Genomic DNA, 19,748 nt, shown 5'->3' with positions numbered 1-19,748 from the left:
GGCCTCCGATCTGGTCGGGGGGTAACGACTGTCGCTCCTATTCTGCTGCGGGGACGCAACTTCACCATCTCTCAAGTTCAGGAGGTGATGGGGGGGCGCCTCCTAGTGGCTGATGTCACCTATGGGAACGCTCCCCTGATGCTGATGAACGTGTACGCCCCAGTGGTACGGAGTGAGCGGTTGGCCGTCCTGCAGCGGCTTCCATCCCTGCTGGCTATGTCCAGGCCGGTCATCCTAGGCGGAGACTTCAACTGCATCATTGATGCAGATGGAAGATCCGGCGTGGGGACAGCGGGTCGGGGGAGTCAACTGGACGTCACGTCCAGATTCCCGATGGGCACGGTGAAGGACGCCAAGCTGCTCGACGTCTTCAGCGCCCCTGCAGACGGAGTGCAGCGGAGGAACACCTGGTCGCGGCCAGATGGGTCTATTCGCTCAAGGATAGACTCCCTGTTTGTGTCACGGGCGTTCTCGGTCAGATCCACCGGCGTCGAGCCGGTGTTCTTCTCTGACCACTGCCTCCTGCTGGCCGACTGTCACTTACAGGACGACCAGTCGGCTGGCAAGGAGACGTGGAAGCTCAACACGACTCTGTTGACCCCAGAGAACGTCGAGGAGCTTAAGAGGGAGTACGCCAGTTGGAGAACCGTGAAACGCCTCTTTGAGTCTCCGGGCGACTGGTGGGAGACGGTGAAGGAGAACATCAAGAGGTTCTTTGTCCTCAAGGGTGTTCAGAAGGCGAGAGAGAGGCGGGGAAAGCTGTTGCGACTCCAGAAAAGGGTGCAGAACCTGCTCCTTCTGCAGTTGATGGGGGTCGATGTCACGGAGGACCTCCATGAGGTGAGGGGCCTGCAAGTCTCGCTCTTTGCCGCAGAGGCCTCCAGGATAATCTTCTGGTCCAGGGTCCGCTCCGTGGAGCAGGACGAGACGTGCTCACGTTTCTTCTTTCAGAAGGTGCACAAAGAGAGCTCTGTGCTTAGCCGGCTGAAGGAGGACAACGGCTCGGTGATGTCGTCTCGGCCCGACATTTTGAGGATCAGCAGATCCTTCTATGCCGGACTGTACGACATGAAGCCCACGGACAGCACGGCCTCCGAGTCGTTCCCGTCGTCTATCACGGAGGTCTTAGACGACGGCATGAGGGAGTGGCTGGACCGGCCGATATCCCTGGATGAGTTGACCAGAGCCCTCAAGTCCTTGGAGAGGAATAGGACTCCCGGGAGCGAAGGCTTACCGGTCGAGCTGTATTCCGCTCTGTGGGACCTGGTCAGCCAGGACCTGCTGGAGGTGTACGATAGTGCGCTTCAGGCAGGGGAAATGTGCAAGTCCATGAGGAAGGACATCACCACCCTCATTTACAAGAAGAAGGGGGAGAGGGAAGAAATTAAGAATTGGCGTCCCATTTCACTATTGAACGTGGACTACAAAATCCTGGCCAAGGTCATAGCCAACTGGGTCAGGTCTGTCCTGGAGTCAGTGATTCACCCTGACCAAACCTGTGCTGTGCTGGGCAGGAAGATCGCTGAGAGCCTCGCGCTCATCAGGAATACGATCGCCTACGTGCAGGACAGGCGGGTGGACACCTGCCTCATCAGCATGGACCAGGAGAAGGCCTTTGACAGGGTCTCTCATGCTTACATGAGGGACGTCCTCCCCAAATTGGGGTTCGGGGACGACATCCGCAGTTGGATCCAGCTGCTCTACACCAAAATCGTTTGCGCAGTCTCGATCAACGGGTGGGAATCGGACAGTTTTCCTGTTAGATCTGGAGTCAGGCAGGGCTGCCCGCTCTCTCCTGCCTTGTTCGTGTGCTGTGTGGAGCCCTTCGCCGCCTCCATCAGGAAGGACGTGAGCCTGAAGGGCGCGACTATCCCAGGCAGCGGAGGCCTTCAGGTCAAGACCTCCCTGTACATGGACGATGTTGCCGTCTTCTGCACCGATCGTCGGTCGGTGTGTAGACTATTGGACATCTGCGGCCAGTTTGAACCGAACTCGGGTGCCAAAGTCAATAGGGGTAAGAGTGAGGTCATGTTTTTCAGAATCTGGGATGACCGCTCCTTCATCCCCTTCACCATCAGGACAGACTACCTGAAGGTGCTGGGTGTTTGGTTCGGTGGAGCTGGGGCGTGCACTAAGATTTTGGAGGAGTGTATCACCAAACTGAAGCTGAAGCTGGGCAGGTGGACGCTCCGGCCCCCTTCCATCGCGGGTAAGAACCTGGTTGTCAGGTGCGAGGGGCTTTCGGTACTGTTGTATGTGGCACAGGCCTGGCCTATTCCCTGAACCTGCGCTGCTGCGGTCACCCGGGTTATCTTCCACTTCATTTGGGGGTCAAGGATGGACCGGATCCGCAGGGACACCATGTACAAAGACCTGGAAAATGGGGGAAAGGGCGTACCGAACGCCACCTTCGGCCTGACAGCTACCTTTGTGTGCGGCTGCATCAAGCTGTGCGTAGATCCTCAGTACGCAAACACCAAGTGTCACTACTTACTGAGGTTCTACCTGTCCCCGGTGTTGCGAAGGATGGGCCTGGCCTCGTTGCCGCGGAACGCTCCGAGTAGTTGGACCGTCCTGTACCACCTGTCCTTCGTGGAGAAATTTTTGAAAGGAAACACCTTTTGACCACAAGGCCGTCAGGCAGTGATCAGTGCGTAGTATCCTCGAGACCCTTCGGGAAAAGGAGAGGGTGGATCCCGTCGTGTGGTTCCCCACGCAGACTGCCAAAGTCGTTTGGCAGAATGCCTCATCGCCAGAACTTTCAAACAAGCACAAGGACATTGCTTGGCTGGCGGTGAGAGGGGATCTGCCAGTGAGATCCTTTATGCATGCCCGGAATCTCTGCGCCACTGCACGCTGCCCTCAAGGTGGCTGCGGGGGGGATGAGACTGCCGAACACCTCCTTCTGGAGTGTGCCTATGCGCAGGAGGTCTGGAGGGGGATGCAGTGGTATTTGTCGAGGTTCGTCCCGAGTAGCTCCGTGACGCGGGACTCCGTGCTCTATGGGCTGTTTCCCGGGACGCACCCCGAGACCAACATAAACTGTGCCTGGAGGACCATCAATGCGGTGAAAGACGCTCTTTGGTCTGCCCGCAACTTGCTGGTCTGCCAGCTGAAAGAACTGACCCCGACCGAGTGTTGCAGACTGGCGCACTCCAAGGCCCAGGACTACGTGCTGAATGCGCGCTAAAGCTTGGGGCAGCCGCCGCCAAGGCGCGGTGGGGAAAGACCACGGTATGAAACCCCTCGTCCAGAATAGAAAAAAGGGCCCTATCTGGTAACTGGGCCCAGCCAGCGCCTTCCCCAACTGGTCAGGGGGCCAACTGGGACTGTGCGGGGTGACGACTGCCGGGGTGTTTTCTTTGGTTTGTTTTTTTTTCTTCTTTGTTTTTTTCCTTTCGTTGGTGTACGTACTCCCTGGGTAACCCGGAGCAGCTTGCATGACTGGGTAGGTGTATAAATATGCTTTATTTTTTGTACATCTTATGAATAAAGTATATTTTTTTCAAATAAAATAAAGTGACAATGTCTGAAAACTAACCTTCCAGCTCAGCGAGCAAACTCACATCCAGAACATGCAAATGTAGCAGTCATGCAGTAACAGAAATAGGAAACAGATTTTGCAAGTAACATGGAAAGGATGGATGGCATACTAAAGTAATTGAAATTCTGTTTAACTTCCGAGCCAATGCACCTTTCCACAATTATTGGCAGTGAAATAAATATAAATCACATAAATATATAATTCTGCAATTGTATTGTATACCAAATGATATTGATTTGGAACAAAAGCACTAAATATCCATTCAGAGGAATAATTATTAGGATGGTATAGAGGAATCCTAAAATGTCAAAATGATATATTTATTAACTTAATCTTGCAACATATTTCAGGATAAAACATTAAAATAATTGCTTTTTGATCCTTTCAGATAATTGCAATCCAAATTGTTGCACAAATCATGGAACCTGTGAACTAACAGCAAATGGCTACGAATGCCATTGCCTTCAACTGTATTCTGGAACCAATTGTGAACTAGGTAACAAACATTTTCCCATCTTTAGTTTTAGCACAGCAAAATATGCTCTTTGTTTATGCCATTCAAATGTGCCAATTACAATTTTTGAACCTTACAATTGGACGAATAAATCATCTTAACAGCTTTACTCAATAGAACATTTTTATTTTTCATCAATTTTAACAGTTGCTAAATACACGTCATGTGAGGAATGAAGACTGAAGAATTAAATTGACGTTGCATGCTGACCTATTTTTTTAGAGGCCAGTTACTTTGGAAAGATGAATTCTCACTATGTCTTATCATGGTATAAGATCATCTGGTAGATTTGCTGCCAGTGTAGGGTCGGCAGCATATGCTTGATCTAGTGTGGCAGAGGACATCCACGTCATAGCCTAAAGAGAGCAGGCTGCTGCCATAAGCAAAACCTAGCTTATTGCATGAGAGCAACAAGGGTGCAAGTTACATTTGTATTATAAACATTGTTACTGAGACAAAAAAGAAGAGATGATATTAAGTTGTACTTCCTTGAGATCCTAAGCTGTTTCCTAAACTGAGTCCTGGTGATATTGTCATATTTAATGGTCCTTAATGCGCCAATAACCATCTCAAACCCAAACATCTTTATGTACAGTTACCTCAGAAGCTATTACAAAATTGATTGAGGAAAGATTACCAAATCTTTGTGAAAGGCTACCCCTTAAGCAATTATCCTCATTGGTAATGCTCATTTTTATTTATATAAAGGCTTTTATAAAACATTACATTCTACAAAGGGTTTTTAATGGTTGCTTACCATTCTGACTACATCCATCTGAAGATGGCTGCTGAGATTAGCTCAAATAAGAGTTTAATTGCAAATAATAATGACTTTATTTTCCCTTGGTTAATTATTAGATTCTGCTCTTGGTCATTTCATTTGAGCCATGTGGTTAATGTTCCTGGACCCATTGTGACAGGTTGCCGTAGTAATTTCCATAGGAAGTCAGCAGGATGGCCCAGGAATAGATGGTGAACTCACTTCCTGCTCTCCTGGATCAAAACCTCGAGGCTGATACACCAGAACAATGTCCACTCTGGGTGGGATGGACTGAACGAAGAATGGAGACTGGATTCACAAAGACGAGGGCAATTCTAGAAAAGAATAAATTCTGTTCACCTCCTCATCCTTCCTAAGGAAAGGCAAGCATCAAAGTTTCTAACAGCAAAGAGCTGGAGAATAGTACATGAAGTCTCGTGAATTGTGCCAGCTCTCTGTCATCACTGGAAGGTTCCTGGTTGTCTGTTAAAGGGCCAGAGTGTCTTTCTACTACCTATAAGGTTACAGATGATCCATGAGATGGGATGATAAAAATGGCGTAACTGGATATTCAGTTAGCTGTGGTAATGGTCATGGGATGAGGATTTGATTAATCCATTTCTGAAGGCTTCAACTGAATCTCATTGCCTCCAGGATAAATTGCAATTTTCAGAAGACATGAAAATGGACATGGAATCCCCTTGACACCAACTAAAGACTAATTAAGCTCCAGTTTCTGTCTGGGATAGAATAGGGTTTTCAACATTTCTTTAAGACCAAGGTTAAACATTCTGTTACGTATTGGCACAGAACTTTCAGAGTTGTTGGGGGCCCAAAGGAATTTTCTTTTCCATTTGTGAAGTCAATTAGCATTGGTCTGAGTACTGTACCATGACATGGTGTCCATTGTCACATTTCACCGTCTTTATTCCTCTTGATCCTTTCCTTGCTCTGCTGAGAAGACAGCAGCATTCCTCAACATGGCTGCTGTCTGCCTTTACTGCAGGTGACAGTCAGGCAATTCCCAAGTTCTGAAGGCACTGGGGTCTTTAATAGGGTACAAAAGCTTTCTTTCTGCCCATTTCACATTTCAAAAATCTGGAGAGTGGTGCAGTTCAAGCACAGCTTTGAGACCAGAAATTTATTTGAGTGTCAGGTTTTCAATTCTCTCTCCAATTGGTCAGATGACTACAGCTCTAGCAACACTCAAGAAGCTTAAAACTATTGAGAATAAACTAACCTGCTTGATTGGTAGCTCAGCTGCCATCTTCAACATTCATTCCCTCCGTTACCAACCGATGCAGAGTGACAGCAAAGTATGCCATTGACAAAATGCACTGCAGCAATACCCCAAATTCCTTTGACAGCAGCGTCCAAACCTGTGGACCCATGTCATGTACAAGGAAGGTGGTTGTAAATACATGGGAACACCAATATCTACAAGTTCCCCTCTGAGTCAGACAACATCCAAGGGGAAACATATTGCTGTCCTTCCACTTTTGCTGAGCTAATATTCTGGAACTTCCTTCCCAACAGCACAACGGGTGGATCTACACCACATGGACTGCAATAGTTCAACAAGTTCCGCACCAGCTTCTCATGGTTAGCTAGTGATATGATGTCCATTTCTGAAAGAAGAATAACTACTCAAAAGACTGACCCCCCCCCCTCCTTGCTTAGAGAACTGAAAAAGACCAAGTTGGATTGCAATGAAATTTGAGCAATGCCCAGCCTTCTCAAAGCAACAAAAACGTTAGTCAACGTATGGGGGAATATGTGGTCGAAATATAACTATTCCATGTAATTTTACAGTCTGTATTGGGATCATGTGTTGAGGATTATCTAATCCTAATTCTAATTCTAATATCTAGTTCTAATTAAATGTTATGAAAATGTTATGCTTTTGTTATGAAGTCTCATAAGCTGTAATGCTGAGTTGAATATAATAGTTCCAGCCTCCATTCAACTAAAAATTGAGCCTTTCCATATAAATTGCACCTTTTCTTCTACATACTATTCAATTCTTACTGTTATTGCCTGTTGTTAGATTGTTATCATTTTGATGTATGATAGTTTTATTTTTTAACAGAAGCAGTGAAATGCAAAATGTTGAGTTTGAAAACAAGAAAGGAATGCCTTAAAATTTTATGACTAGGTTGAAATAATTGTTTGATTAGAAACATAGGCTCAGTTTGTCCTCTTAAAGCAAAAGACGATCATCTGCATATCTAATTTATTCTATTACAGAGAATAACCCTTGTAAGAATAACTCGTGCAACCATGGAGACTGTCTCATCACAATTTTGCCTCCTTATTATGCATGCAAGTGCAGACATCCTTATCAGCCACCAACATGCACTAACTGTGAGTATTTTGGGTCCATTCCTCCTAACTGAAAAAATAGCTCGTGTTTAACCTCTATTCCATTACTTAAAATAAAGCTAATTTCCAGATTTATACATTTTTAATCTTCTGTATCAATTTTTAAGCAAGAAATAGCCATAATTTAATGTCACTCTGAGACCATTTAAGAAGAATTCTGGTAGCATTGAAACAGTTCCCCTTTGAATTTTTGCCAATCCTAAAATGCCTTGAGAAGGTGGTGGTGAGTCATTTTCATGAACTGATATAGTTCACGCACTGTCAACGTGCTCAGAGGTAAAGTTCCAATCACAGAGAACGAACCACAATATATTTCTAAGTCAAGATAGTGTTTGACTTGGAAGGAACTTTTGCTTGTGGTAGTGTTTCCAAGCATCTTCTGCCCTTGTTCATTTCAATGGTGTAGATTGTGTGCTGGAAGGAGCGTTTGAATCAGCCTTGGAGAGACACAGCTTTGTTTGATTGACAACAGCTCCAAAACTGGTCTCTCTACCTTTTAAATCACCTCCTGACTCCATAGTTCTTTTTCCCTATCTCAAAGGCATTAGTCAAGGATCTGATGGAAAACACTCTACCTGCACAGATTACTGCAATTCTGACAGTGCTTAAAACTTGCCAAAGAGCCAAGCATGTCTCAATTTGTAACACACACGTCTATGTCACATGGTAATGAGTTTGCAGCCTTCTTCAAGGCTGGAGCACAAGAATCTAAGCTGACATTCCAGTGCAGTACTGTTGAAGGTGCCTTTTTTAAAATGAGACATTAAAATTAGACCCCACAATCTCTTAAAGTGGGACATGAAAAGGAAAAACCATTAAACATTAATTTGAAGAAGACAAGGGGTCTTATTGACAACAAGGCTGCATTTGACCGATTGTAGCATCAAGGTGCCTGAGCAAAACTGAAATTATTGCGAATCAGGGAAAAATTCTCTGCTGGTTGGGGTCATACCTGGCACATAGGAAAATGGTTGTGGCTTTTGGAGGCCAGTCATCACAGCTCCTGGACAACCCTACAGGAGTTCCTCAGGGTAGTGTCCCAGGCCTAAACATCTTCAACTGCTTCATCAATAGCCTTCCCTCCATCATTAAGTTAGAAGTGGGAATGATCACTGATGATCGTACAATATTCTGCATCATTCACGGCTCCATATATACTGAAGCAGTCCAAGCATAATGAGATCTGGACAACATCCAGGCTTGGGCTGAAAAGTGGCAAGTAACATTTGTACCACCCAAATGCCAGGCCATGACCATCTCCAATAAAGACAATCTAACCATTGTACCTTTGACATTCAATGACGTTACCATCACTGAATCCTCCACTAACAATGCCCTGAGGATTACCATTGATGAGAATATGCATATGCCATATGATAAAATAGACACAAGAGCCAGTCAGAAGCTAGGAATACTGCATCAAGTAACTCACCTCCTGACCCCCAAAGTCTGTCCACCATCTACAACACGGAAGCTAGGCGTGTGTTGGAATACTCCTCATTTGCCTGGATAGGTTTAGCCCCAACAAAACTCAAGAAGCTCAACACCATCCAGGACAAAAGAGCCCAAGATAATAAAATGTGAGGCTGGATGAACACAGCAGGTCAAGCAGCATCTCAAGAGCACAAAAGCTGACGTTTCGGGCCTAGACCCTTCATCAGAGAGGGGGATGGGGTGAGGGTTCTGGAATAAATAGGGAGAGAGAGGGGGAGGTGGACCGAAGATGGAGTGAAAAGAAGATAGGGAGGGGATGGTCAGTCCAGGGAAGACGGACAGGTCAAAGAGGTGGGATGAGGTTAGTAGGTAGGAGATGGGGGTGCGGCTTGGGGTGGGAGGAAGGGATGGGTGAGAGGAAAAACAGGTTAGGGAGGCAGAGACAGGTTGGACTGGTTTTGGGATGCAGTGGGTGGAGAGGAAGAGCTGGGCTGGTTTAGGGATGCGGTGGGGGGAGGGGACGAACTGGGCTGGTTTAAGGATGCGGTGGGGGAAGGGGAGATTTTGAAGCTGGTGAAGTCCACATTGATACCATTAGGCTGCAGGGTTCCCAAGCGGAATATGAGTTGTTGTTCCTGCAACCTTTGGGTGGCATCATTATGGCACTGCAGGAGGCCCATGATGGACATGTCATTCTAAAGAATGGGAGGGGGAGTGGAAATGGTTTGCGACTGGGAGGTGCAGTTGTTTGTTGCGAACTGAGCGGAGGTGTTCTCCAAAGCGGTCCCCAAGCCTCCGCTTGGTTTCTCCAATGTAGAGGAAGCCACACCGGGTACAGTGGATGCAGTATACCACATTGGCAGATATGCAGGTGAACCTCTGCTTAATGTGGAATGTCATCTTGCGGCCTGGGATGGGGGTGAGGGAGAAGGTGTGGGGGCAAGTGTAGCATTTCCTGCGGTTGCAGGGGAAGGTGCCGGGTGTGGTGGGATTGGAGGGCAGTGTGGAGCGAACAAGGGAGTCACGGAGAGAGTGGCCTCTCCGGAAAGCAGACAGGGGTGGGGATGGAAAAATGTCTTGGGTGGTGGGGTCGGATTGTAGTTGGCGGAAGTGTCGGAGGATGATGCGTTGTATCTGGAGGTTGGTGGGGTGGTGTGTGAGAATGAGGGGGATCCTCTTTGGGCGGTTGTGGCGGGGACGGGGTGTGAGGGATGTTTTGCGGGAAATGCGGGAGACGCGGTCAAGGGCGTTCTCGATCACTGTGGGGGGAAAGTTGCGGTCCTTGAAGAACTTGGACATCTGGGATGTGCGGGAGTAGAATGTCTTATCGTGGGAGCAGATGCGGCGGAGGCGGAGGAATTGGGAATAGGGAATGGAATTTTTGCAGGAGGGTGGGTGGGAGCAGGTGCATTCTAAGTAGCTGTGGGAGTCGGTGGGCTTGAAATGGACATCAGTTACAAGCTGGTTGCCTGAGATGGAGACTGAGAGATCGAGGGAAGGTGAAGGATGTGCTGGAGATGGCCCAGGTGAACTGAAGGTTGGGGTGGAAGGTGTTGGTGAAGTGGATGAAGTGTTCGAGCTCCTCTGGGGAGCAAGAGGCAGCGCCGATACAGTCATCAATGTAACGGAGGAAGAGGTGGGGTTTGGGGCCTGTGTAGGTGCGGAAGAGGGACTGTTCCACGTAACCTACAAAGAGGCAGGCATAGCTGGGGCCCATGTGGGTGCCCATGGCCACCCCTTGGTCTGTAGGAAGTGGGAGGAGTCGAAAGAGAGGTTGTTGAGGGTAAGGACGAGTTTGGCCTGCAGATGGCCTCAAGGCCCTCCGCTTCTTCCTGCCCCGCAGGCCCGACCAGTCCCCCTCCACCGACACCCTCATCCGCCTAGCCGAACACGTCCTCACCCTCAACAACTTCTCTTTCGACTCCTCCCACTTCCTACAGACTAAGGGGGTGGCCATGGGCACCCGCATGGGCCCCAGCTATGCCTGCCTCTTTGTAGGTTACGTGGAACAGTCCCTCTTCCGCACCTACACAGGCCCCAAACCCCACCTCTTCCTCCGTTACATTGATGACTCAGAGGAGCTCGAACAGTCCATCCATTTCACCAACACCTTCCACCCCAACCTTCAGTTCACCTGGGCCATCTCCAGCACATCCCTCACCTTCCTCGATCTCTCAGTCTCCATCTCAGGCAACCAGCTTGTAACTGATGTCCATTTCAAGCCCACCAACTCCCACAGCTACCTAGAATACACCTCCTCCCACCCACCCTCCTGCAAAAATTTCATCCCCTATTCCCAATTCCTCCGCCACCGCCGCATCTGCTCCCACGACAAGACATTCCACTCCCGCACATCCCAGATGTCCAAGTTCTTCCAGGACCGCAACTTTCCCCCCACAGTGATCGAGAATGCCCTTGACCGCGTCTCCCGCATTTCCCGCAACACATCCCTCACACCCCGCCCCCGCCACAACCGCCCAAAGAGGATCCCCCTCGTTCTCACACACCCACCCCACCAACCTCCGGATACAACGCATCATCCTCCAACACTTCCGCCAACTACAATCCGACCCCACCACCCAAGACATTTTTCCATCCCCACCCCTGTCTGCTTTCCGGAGAAGCCACTCTCTCCGTGACTCCCTTGTTCGCTCCACACTGCCCTCCAACCCCACCACACCCGGCACCTTCCCCTGCAACCGCAGGAAATGCTACACTTGCCCCCACACCTCCTCCCTCACCCCCATCCCAGGCCCCAAGATGACATTCCACATTGGCAGAAATGCAGGTGAACCTCTGCTTAATGTGGTATACTGCATCCACTGTACCCGGTGTGGCTTCCTCTACATTGGAGAAACCAAGCGGATGGTTGGGGACCGCTTTGCAGAACACCTCCGCTCAGTTCGCAACAAACAACTGCACCTCCCAGTCGCAAACCATTTCCACTCCCCCTCCCATTCTTTAGATGACATGTCCATCATGGGCCTCTTGCAGTGCCACAATGACGCCACCCGAAGGTTGCAAGAACAGCAACTCCTATTCCGCTTGGGACCCCTGCAGCCCAATGGTATCAATGTGGACTTCACCAGCTTCAAAATCTCCCCTTCCCCCATCGCATCCCAAAACCAGCCCAGTTCGTCCCCTCCCCCGACTGCACCACCCAACCAGCCCAGCTCTTCCCCTCCACCCACTGCATCCCAAAACCAGTCCAACCTGTCTCTGCCACCCTAACCTGTTTTTCCTCTCACCCATCCCTTCCTCCCACCCCAAGCCGCACCCCCATCTCCTACGTACTAACCTCATCCCACCTCCTTGACCTGTCCGTCTTCCCTGGACTGACTTATCCCCTCCCTACCTCCCCACCTATACTCTCTCCATCTATCTTCTTTTCTCTCCATCTTCGGTCCGCTTCCCCCTCTCTCCCTATTTATTCCAGAACCCTCACCCCATCCCCCTCTCTGATGAAGGGCCTAGGCCCGAAACGTCAGCTTTTGTGCTCCTGAGATGCTGCTTGACCTGCTGTGTTCATCCAGCCTTACATTTTATTATCTTGGATTCTCCAGCATCTGCAGTTCCCATTATCTCAGGACAAAAGTGCCCGCTTGATTGGTACTGCATCCCTAAATTTCCACTGCCTCTATCACTGACATTCAGTAGCAGCAGTGTATATGAGATGCACTGCAGACCTTCACCAAAGATTCTCAGGCAATACTTTCCAAACCCTTGATCACTTCTACTTAGATAGACAAGTGCAACAGATACATGAGAACACAACCATCTGCAAGTTCCCCTCCAAGTCAGTTGCCAATTAGACTTGGAATTATACCATTGTTCCTTCACTGTCATTGGGTCAAAATTTCTCTTCCTAACAACATTAAGGGTCAGGCCACAGCACATGGACAGCAATGATTCAAGAAGGCAGCTCACCACCACCTTCTCCAGGTCATCTAGAAATGGGCAAGAAATGCTGGCCAGGCATGATATCCAGATTCCACAGGTGAATAAAAGAAAAATTGAAAGCATTGATGTTTATTGCAGTTTGGTATTCAGGACTGTTTTGTTTTTAATTGTTTAAGCAAGTGCTGTTTGTGATCCAAATCCATGCCTTAATGGAGGAACGTGTTTGCAGACAAACAGAAGCACTCTGTTCAAATGCGCCTGTGCAGAATCATTCCGTGGAGAGAGGTGTGAAATAGGTCAGTTTTTTTTGTGTTCCACTAAATAACTGGATATACTTCTGAAGAAACATTGTAGAGTTTCTTCACTCAGTACAACTTGTTTGTTGACTGCAGCCAGAAAATGCCAAACTTTGCCAGTGTCCAGTTATCTTTAGCAGTTGCTATTATGGAACATTCATATTTTTGAATGCTGGGTTGAGGAAAGTTTGGATTTGTGTCTAAACTAGCTGCAGTCTACACCACATATCAATAACAAGGTTTTCCTCTTCAGATGTGGTACAATGCCATTTTGAAATGGCTGGCTTTGTGGCGAAGTAAGAAGTCACATGACACCAGTTTAGAGTCCGACAGGTTTATTTGAAATCACAAGTTTTCAGAGGGCAGCCCCTTCATTGGGTGCAGTGAGAGAGAAAGCACGCAGACACAAAGTTTATAGGCAGAGAGATCAAGGGCAGATAGATCAAAAGATCATACAATTCGTGAGTGTGGGGTGTCAGATAATAAATCTGTGTTGAAGTTTCCTGGGGCCTTTTCTGCTCACTACATTTATGAAATGCAATGATGCCAAAAATCCCTTTCTTTTGAAACTAAAATATCGGTAAAGGACATTGAGAAAATTCTGAGTTTATCTAACATTTCAGTAAAACGTGAACAATGTATCCTATATTTTATGCAGGAATGGATGACTGTTACACAGGGTGCGACATACCAAGGTCTCGTGAGTCAAACCAGAACAGGACAGAGGTGCCTATACTGGAATTCTCACTTACTTCTGTCACCAAATATGATTCTTCAGCTACAAAATGATGATGCACTGGGTGTTGAAGAGCATAACCACTGCCGGAAAACAAGCACTCACTTGTATTGTATGATGAGAGTTAGTTGAAAAAGTACATTGCTTCTTAGTGCTTATACATTGAAACTTTATCTACATTTGGTGCAGAATTGATAAGGAAAATAGACATATGTCCATTGAAGATCAATACAATGCTATTCACTTACATCTTCCTACGTGGCCACTCTGTTTCAACCGCCAAATACTTCACCTCATCTAAAATGTCAGTGCCCTACTCAACCTGACTTTGTTTATTTCTCTAATCCTAACTGCTCTGTTCAGATATACATATCACTCAGATAATCCAAAAAAAGTTCTGCATTGTCACTTTAGGGGGCTAGATACTCAATCAAGAAACCAAACCTTGAGTATAGCAATCCATATTATTACCTTTGAGTTCTGCTTCTTAATTTGGAGCTTAGCTCCACAATACAATGGTACAGAAGCTCTTCCCTTGTTCTGCAAGGTCCAGGTACCAATGTTGATTGGAGCTGTCCCCCTCCTACCGTAAATTCCTCCCCAGTTCTGTGCTGATATCCCAAACCCTGGCACCAGGCAAACAACAGTCTTCTAGGCTGAAGAAATTTGCAACAGAACAGTGTCGATCCCCTTCACAGTACCTACCCTGATGTTCATTACCACAACATTCCTTTTCTGCTCACCCCACTTATTTGACTTTCTAAGCAGCAGTGTTAAAGCTCATTGACCCTGCTGCTCCCATTTCAGACTGAACAAACCAAAAGGACCTCAATCCTGTTGTATCAGTTCAAAGGCTCCAGCAATCCTGTCCCCTGAGTCTCCTTAATTGTGTCAACAGCAGCCACATTCCCCTACCCCTGAACCCTGACCAAAGAAGGCTCAATCTTCACAAGTGTGACTGACCCTGGTACAAAATATCCAGGTACTGATTCTTTCCATGCACAGCTTGGTGTCCAGTTCAGAGCCTGAATCAAACTGGGTTGAGCCACAAGCACTGCACACATGCTCGCTCTAGATCTCACTGACAAACAAGACACATTACCTGCCCTGCAATCCTTAATGTGTTTTAATTAATTGCTTAATTGTTTCATTCAGCTCTTTATTTTCCTTTCAGAATGATATATTATTGATCTTAACATGAGAACCTATATTGTTTTAAAATTTTGGCATAAAATAGACATCAACCACTTTTCAGCGACTCTCCAATCATGTAGCTTCTTCCCCTGTAACAGAGTACGATTAGTTCCAACAGGGTGAGGCATTTGGAAAAGCAAAAAAAAAAGCACCTCCTTCCTGTTTTCCTAAATCCCTCACTAACTCTACTTCCATTGTAATCAAAGTGGCACTCACATCTTCCTGCTTTTGCAGAAGTTTATTGAATTGCAAGTTATCATTTTTCTTTTGAATCATTGCTAATTTCCATGGTAACCATTTATTCTCAGTTACAATGCAGAGTATTCGGGCATGTAAACAAACATTCAGTATGGTAAAAATGCAACGGCATAACTTTGCATTCAATATCATTCACACTCTGACCTTTCATTAAAAGTCTAATTCTTTGGCTCCTACTAGCATCTCCCTATTGTCATTTGTTTTGCAGCATAACTGTGTAAGGCACTTCCTCATGCTCATTAGGCATCAAGCTACATTCACCCAATAATGGCCATCAGAGTAGTCACCACAGATCATCAGGTACCATTTCACCCACACTTCACAGCCCAGACTTTCTCCATAGCTAATTAAAACTTGGTCTATCTCCTTCTTTAACTTACTCAATGCCCCAGTACCCCCCCACACTCCAGGATACTGAATTCCACACATTCCCAGTTGTAATAAGCTGTTCATCCTGGCCTCTTTCCTAATCTCATATTACAGCTAAAGCATCCTCATTCACCTAGTTCAGTGGGGCGTGTAATTTTATACAAGCTGGACTCAATAATCTACTTCAAAAATCCTCTTAGGTTTTTGACAATAAAGAACATTAATTCCATACATAATCTGACATGTAATGATAGAAATGTTATTTCAATTTAAATAGGGTGAATTAAGCACTGTTTGTCAAATATGGGATTTTACTAACTTTCCCAGAATGTTATAGCATGTAGTGTAAGGATTAAATTCCAGGTCATTCAACAGCATTAGGCAATGAATTAAAGCATTTAAATGGAACATAACAGTCCTGTGTAGAAATGGAGTGCAGCAGGCATAGGTGGCCTTGTTTGCCACTCAAATGCTTACAATTTTGAACTGAGTTGTAACAGAAAAGAAATGGCCACAGATTTGACTTTCAGGCTTTCCTCTTGTCAGTAGGGAGTTCTCCCTGCCTCTTCCCAATAGCAATGACTGGAAATAGGCCATCACATCATGCCAATCCTTGGACAATTAATTGCAGTGCATGCCTAGATTTCCAATAAGTGCAACAGGAAGCCTGCAAAATAATTAAATATCCAAGATCTTCCTATGGGTCCACAATTTCAACCAGAAGAATGAGGAATAATTGGCCCAACATCTTTCAGCTGCAAGTACAAGAGTACACATACAAAAGCGTGTCATCAGACGTAGCTGCAGGCTTTAAAGCACAGAGTGTACTGAGACTGTTGAATTGACTGGTGCCATGATATGTATTGTCCGATCTGTAAGATACGAATCTCCAGATCTACAGGATACTCCAAAGAAAATAATTTCAGTGGGGAAAATAACCATGAGTAGCCTATCACACTCTTTTCACTCACCCATTATCTGGGAGAAATACAAAGCCAACCGTAAGGAATTATGTGCAACATCTCACCACCAAGAAATAGAGAAGTGATAAGATGTAATTGGCTCATAGGTTGTATGAATTTTGAATAAAATTGTAGTGCACTAAAGTTGTTCATGCACTTTACAAATATTTGAAAGCAGCTTTGATCTGCTATCGTGAATAGGAGCAGTTGAGTTGATACAGACAAAGGAGAAATGACAGATAATGGCCTTTTTTTTCCACTAATGGATGTGAGCATTGTGGCTGGGCCAGCATTTATTCACCATCCATAGTTGCCTTTGAGAAAGTGGTGGTGAGCTGCCTTCTTGAACTGCTGTGGCACATTTCAAAGAATCATAGAAACACGGGGGTGTTACGTGGCTGAACAAGGTCATTCAACCCATCGTACCTGCACCAGCTTAGTAAATGAGCATCATTAACTCATGCCAATCTCCTGCTTTTTTTTTCCCCTATGGCCTTGCACACTTTCTATCCAAGTATTCATCCAGTATCCCCTTGAATGCCTCGATTGACACAGTTCCAGGCTGTGCATACTATACCCTAACTACTCGCTGAGTGAATGTTTTTTTCTCACATCACAATTACTTGTCTTCTGCATCTCTTTAAATCTATCACTTTTTGTTCTTGTTCCTTTTACAAACACAAACAGCTTCTTCATATCTACTGTATCCATCCCGCTCAAGATTTTGAACATCTCTGTCAGATCTCTTCTCAGCTTTCTTCTCTCCAAGGAGAACAGTTCCAAACATTTCGAACCGAAGTTCAACCTAAGGTTGAACAAGTGTCTCATACAGGGTCAACCTAATCTCTTTCCTCTTGCACTCTGTCCCCCATTAATAAAACTGATGACACTGTAGCTTTATTAAATGCTCTCTCCACTTGTCCTGCCACCTTTAAGGCTCTGTACATATGCACTGTAGGTAGATCCACCATCCCATTAAGACACAATGAGGTATAGGAGTTTGCTGAACATGTTGAGGTTGAACAGGGCACTGGTGAGGCATCTTCTAGAGTACTGTGTACAGTACAGGTCACCCTGCTATATGAAGGATATTACTAATTTGGAGAGGGCTCAGAAGATTTACCAGGATGTTGCTGGGAATGGAAGGCTTGCATTTTAAAGATAAGCTGGCACTGTTTTCACTGGAGCGTAGGTGGTTGAAAGATTTAGAGAGACTTATAAATTCATGAGGGGCATAGTTAAGGTGGATAGTAAAGGGTCTTTTCCAAAGGGTGGGGAGTTCAAAACTAGGGGACATATTTTTAAGGTAAGAGGAGAAAGGCTTAAAAAGGACACGAGGGACAATGTTTTACTTGGATTCGTATGTGGAATGAACTGCCAGAGGAAGCGGTGGATGCAGGTACAGTTACAATATTTCAAAAGACATTTGGATAAGTACATGAATAGGAAAGGTTTAGAGGGACATGAGCCAAACTCAGGCAAATGGGCCTAGTTTGGTTTGGGAACATTGTCAACGTGGACTGGTTGGACTGAAGGGTCTGTTTTCATGATGTATGGCACTGAAGTTAATGGTTTCATTATTGCTGTGTGTTTCAAGCTAATATAAACTTAGGCTCACACATGCTTTTAGTCAAAGACACAACAATGTTTTAGAATGGTTTAGTTTTCTAAGTTAAAGTATGCAATAGGCCTGTTGGTGTGCGAGCATAACTTTGGAATTAGGCTCTATAGTGACTTCTGCAGTCTTGTTTTTACCTTTGTAGATGCAGTAGTTGGGGCATTTAGGATGACAGTAAATCACTAGAAGGCGACAACATACACTCTAAATAGATGCTTAATAATTGTTCATTGATGCCACCTTACCTGGGTAAAGATCCATGGAGTGATAAGTTCAGGGTAACAAGCTGTTACAAAAGAGGAAGCGGTAGAGATGAGTACAATTACAACGTTTAAAAGTCATCTGGACAGGTACATAGATAGGGAATGTTTAAAGGGATATGGGCCAAATGCAGGCAAATGGGTCCAGTTCAGTTTAAGAAACTGATCGGGAAGGGCAAGTTAGACCAAAGGGTCTGTCTCTGTGCTGTATGGCTGTACAATGAGGGGGGGATTTCATTGAAATTTACAGAATACTGAGAGGCCTGGATTGAATTGATGTGGAGAAGATATTCCTCAGAGTGAAGGAGGGACTATTTGGAACTGAGACGAGGATTTCTTCAGCCGGGGGTGGTGAATCTGTAGAATGCACTGCCACAGAAGGCAGTGGAGGCCATGTCTCTTGAGAATATTTAAAACAGACGTAGATAGGCATTTGATTAGTAAGGGGATCAAAGGCTGTAGGGAGAAGGCAGGAGAATGCAGTTGACAGACATATTAGCCATGATCATATAGTGAAGCACACCTCAATGGGCCACAGGTGTGTTCCCCTTCTTTCAAGTCCTTCTTACCCTGCTGCAGAACAAGTACAGCACTAAGCATAAAATTCATAACAGTCACAAATTGACCCAGTTATCGAGATCTTTTTTATAATCTTCTTCACTGCCCCTGATCGATAGTTCATAGCAAAAGGTGATCAGCTGTCAGTGAAACAGTTTGTTTCTAATTGTAACTCTAGTGAAGAGAAAAACAGCCTGCAGTTACAGTTTCAATCAAGCAGTCATTGCTTCAGTGTCATTGTTATTCGCAGTTCGGGCATGCATAGCACATATAAAGTGAACATCTTGCCCAAATATTAAAAGCTAGTTAGGTCACCAAAACAAAACTCAACAATGCTAACACATGGACTCAACTGCAACACTAATCAGCCATTTCATTAAAACTGTAATTGTATCATGCCATAAAACTATTTAAATGCGTTCTGTAATATTTAGGGCGCTGCTACAGTAATGCCACAAATATTCACCAAATTAAAAGTATTCTTTGATTTTATTCCCACTCAGGAATTTCGATGATGAAAATCAACCTCGGCGCTATTTTCAGAATGCAACTGGAAATCCACTCTTTGACTTTTGTGCTGTTCCCTGTTGCTCTAGCTGAGACTAGAGCAATCATATTCAATGTTGAATATGAACAAAGATAAGCAATAATTAAAGATCAATCGCGTTAAAAATGTAATCTATAGAGCACCTAATTGTGGCAGCAAGGTGGATGGAGATATATGTACAAAATTAGAGAATAGAGTAATGGCCACGGAAGATTTTAGCTATCCTGCTGTTAATTAAATAAAAGATTAGAAGATTCACTATTGGATACAATGATGAGAAATGAATGAAAACAGGTAAGTGAGATAAATGCGATATTGTTTACAATACAAGCCACTTTAACATTGTGATAGAAACGGGCATAAATGTGACAAATCGATTGGAGAATAAAACAGATTTTGAAGGGCTGGGAAAACTG

At 45.5% G+C, this 19,748-nt stretch overlaps 1 protein-coding gene across 3 annotated transcripts in view; it reads left to right on the top strand.

The window, feature by feature from the left end:
* The window catches only part of LOC125461993 (hyaluronan-binding protein 2-like), a 40,147-nt gene extending 20,754 nt beyond the window's left edge, over positions 1-19,393 (top strand). For 2 of the 3 annotated variants that reach the window (XR_009446953.1, XR_007249581.2), the window contains 4 exons: positions 3,933-4,040; positions 7,066-7,182; positions 12,711-12,830; positions 13,489-15,156. Coding sequence is in view for 1 of the 3 variants with exons in the window: in XM_048551450.1 (XP_048407407.1) it covers positions 3,933-4,040; positions 7,066-7,182; positions 12,711-12,830; positions 13,489-13,556; positions 19,289-19,300 (425 nt within the window). In the remaining 2 variants the exon portion in view is untranslated. Of the gene's footprint in view, positions 1-3,932; positions 4,041-7,065; positions 7,183-12,710; positions 12,831-13,488; positions 15,157-19,288 lie in introns of those variants that run through there. The other variant, XM_048551450.1, reaches the window with a different exon arrangement.
* Positions 19,394-19,748: the final 355 nt, after the last annotated feature.

This window comes from Stegostoma tigrinum, chromosome 20 (genome assembly GCF_030684315.1).
Source record: "Stegostoma tigrinum isolate sSteTig4 chromosome 20, sSteTig4.hap1, whole genome shotgun sequence".
NCBI lineage: Eukaryota > Metazoa > Chordata > Chondrichthyes > Orectolobiformes > Stegostomatidae > Stegostoma > Stegostoma tigrinum.
This window is presented reverse-complemented; position numbering and strand designations above follow the sequence as displayed.